The sequence below is a fragment of the Etheostoma cragini genome, chromosome 7 (assembly GCF_013103735.1).
Source record: "Etheostoma cragini isolate CJK2018 chromosome 7, CSU_Ecrag_1.0, whole genome shotgun sequence".
Classification (NCBI taxonomy): domain Eukaryota; kingdom Metazoa; phylum Chordata; class Actinopteri; order Perciformes; family Percidae; genus Etheostoma; species Etheostoma cragini.
Window position 1 is genome coordinate 5,710,759 of NC_048413.1, and position 3,280 is coordinate 5,714,038.

A 3,280-nucleotide genomic window follows, 5' to 3' on the forward strand; every position below is an offset into this window, starting at 1 on the left:
ATATATATATATATATATATATATATATATATATATATATATATGTATGTATACATAACCACTACCATCATATTTGGTTCATTGTTTTCTCAGATTTTTGACAATTTAATAAAGTATTTGTCTTTCTACAAAAGTGTGTTTTAATCAATTATTTAATATTCCTGCGTTTTTCAGAGGAAAGCTGTTACATTTACGGACTTTTAATTTGAAGCTCAGCAACCAATCTGCACCGGAAGCTGTAGTCTTTATTGCTGCTAACTTCCCCCTTTGACCAAGACAGCAGCTAGCATAAACGTGTTTTAGCAGTGTCTTTGTTGCGTTGAGAAAGAGGTAAAATGTGTAAAGTTCAGATGCTGAGAGCGTTGGTGGAGCAGCGACTAACTGCGGCTGCTGAAGAGATATTTGGGCTGTTTGAAAGAACGATAGCAGAGTACGAGGAGGAACTTTGTCGTTCAAAAGCGGAGAACGAGCGAAAACGGGAACAGCTGGACGCTGTTTTCAAGCCTCAGCTTCGATTACACAGAGCAGGTTAGTTAATTAAACCTTCAGTTGATCTTTCTCTTCTTCCTGTGATCTCTCTCTCTTTCAGCAACAGCAAGACAGGAAATATTTTAATAAACATTTGTTCATAAGATATATTGCAATCTTCGCTCTTTAACAGGCCTCCTCCAAACCCACCAGACTCCATGTAAATAATCACTACTTTTTTCATCGTTAAACATACTGTAGTCAAAGTGGACATAAACACAATAATATTAAGAAAAGCCGTCATGGTTCGTCTTTCCACTCTTCTAACAATCAGGACTCTGGTTCGGATGAAATTAACCCTTAATTCACCGATTTACATGTGAAAATATGGTGGTTCTATACTCTCTAAAAGTACAGATTATTTACATGGAGTCTGGGGAGTTAGATTGTTGGGATTTCGTGACTGTTTTATAGATAGTCAAAGGTTCTTATTGAATATGTATTTCCTTCCCCACTAACACAGAATGTTTTGGGAACGTTAAACCAAAAACTAACATTTAGGGAACGTTCCCTCCGGGTTATAACGTCCCCAAAACGTTAAGAGAACCAACAAACTGTAACGTTGCCCTGCAGTTGCATGGTACCTTCACACAACGTTCTTGTTTGGTTATTTTTGGTTGTTTTTGGTTGTTCTGAGTTTTTTAAGTAGCATAAAGGTTTGCTGTCACTTGATTTAAATTCACTCAAAAAATATTGGCCTTATACAATCTACAGGGCTGCCAACTCTCACGCATTGGCCGTGAGACACACGCATTTGACTGGTTTCACACGCCACACCCCCGATTTCTAACGCTGAAGTGTCAACACGGTCTGTCAAATTTCTGAAAAATTAGGTTATCTATAGATCTACCTGTTGAGCCGCTCGCGATCGAGTAGTTGTGCTTTCAGAGACTGTGAGGGGGTTCAAGAGCGCTCCCCGGCTTCAGGTATGAGCTCTGAGTATCACAGACCCGTCCGTCGCTTCGTGTCCACTCTCTATGTAACAACACAGGTGAGCAGCGCGGCTGGTAGTGTAGCAAACTTCAGTTAATTTTAGCGGACCCGCTCTGCTGTGGACAGTGACGCGTTGCATCCGTGCGTAGACCTCTGAAAATGAACAGCACACAGCCTCCTCTAAACTTTGTCAAAGACCAGAGACCCAAATGGGCCTCTGTGTCTGTCAGACGGTCTGAATGAGATCCACCATATCAGCGGAGCATAACATGCACAGCAGACTATATTACAACTCTCCAGATCTCGGACAACAGAGATGGGAGGAGTTATATTTTGAATGTGCACAAAGTTGTAAACATGAGCAGAAATCTGGTGAAACACATCTGAGCTATACTATGCTATATATAAAAACTGCAACGTTGGGCCACTATTGTGCTTTTCTAACCTGTAAATAATTCATTCAATGTTTCATAAAATGAACAAATAGTCTTTATTTTCCCAAAAAAGTAAATACAGTAAGTGGGACACAGAGGATGAGGGCCAAACATTACTGAACCTTGGCACAAAGGTTAACCTGTTCAGTAACACTTGAAAATATGTTTTTCTCGCCTAAATTTTTACCCTTAAAAAAGTGCTGCTGTTTCCACATGCTTTGGCCCTCTGGGATGACCCTGAGTTCATTGGGAAGTTAACACTCTCAACTAGAGATGTTCCGATACCAGTATCGGAAATGCCTCCGATACTGCCGAAAATGCTGGCATCGGTATCGGCGAGTACTGCAGTCCAGGTACCGATCCGATACCACATAAACTATTAGAAATAGGAATCTATTAACTGGTTAGCTCCGTTAACTGTGACACAGTTCTTCTTCGTCGCTCTTAAAATAGTTGCGCTGCGGTTTTAGAGGGGCGAAGAAGTATTGATCACCTAACGCCTCCTTAAAACAAGCTAACGTTAGCGCATCATGTCGGCAGTTTGGCAGTACGTTACAGTGGATGTTCCCACTGGTAAGACAGCAACATGCAGTTTGCCAGGTTGTAAATATATCTCCGAAACTGCGCTACCCAAATTATACGAGACAGTTAGGGAACACGTTTCGTGTATGCTGAAAGACGTGCATGCAGTCAGCTTTACCACGGACATTTGGCGCTCCGACGTGTGGCCCATGTCTTTGCTAAGTGGGTGGACAGAGAGTCAAAATTTACCCCTCGTGCTTCACGCCACCGATTTCCAAGGGACACTTACTGGCACATTAACTGCCGAAGCAATTGAGGGGATGCTAGTAAAGTGGAAAATCCCAAAGTCTAACGTTCATGTTGTTTTGCGCGACAACGCTAGCAACGAGAAGAAAGCCAAGGACGAGATGGATGTACTAAGTTTGCGGTGTTCCACACACACTCTCCAACTGGGGGTGCATGAACGACTACTGTCACAGAGAAGTGTGAGTGATGCATTTTACAATATTGTGGCTGCACTTTAAATTTTTATACTGTTCTATTTAAAAATAAATGGCTTCCATTTGCTGTATTAATTCATGTTTTACAAAGTGTTAAATCTGAGCCAGGCCTTACCACAATGATAATAATATCACAGTCATGAATGTGCAGCATGATTTTTATTTTTATTTTTTATTTTTATTTTTTTAAAACACACTGGTGTCTGTACTCTGTATCGGCCGAGACCCACAGCTCAAGTATCGGAATCGGTATCGGGAGGTAAAATATGGTATCGGAACATCTCTACTCTCAACTTGTTGTTTCTAGTGGCAGTGTGACACTAGGCCTTACTGACACAGGGCTACAGAGGTTAGAACACAGAA

General features: G+C 41.3%; 1 protein-coding gene across 3 annotated transcripts in view; it reads left to right on the forward strand.

Annotated features, from left to right (window-relative positions):
- Positions 1-3,280, forward strand: part of LOC117947698 (zinc finger protein 501-like) — a 28,920-nt gene that overhangs the window by 12,033 nt on the left and 13,607 nt on the right. The window contains exon 2 of one of the 3 annotated variants that reach the window (XM_034876881.1): positions 284-528. The exons of the other annotated variants lie outside the window; for them this stretch is intronic. Within the exon in view, the coding sequence (XP_034732772.1) occupies positions 336-528 (193 nt within the window). The 5' untranslated portion in view covers positions 284-335. The remainder of the gene's footprint in view (positions 1-283; positions 529-3,280) is intronic. 3 annotated transcript variants of the gene reach the window in all.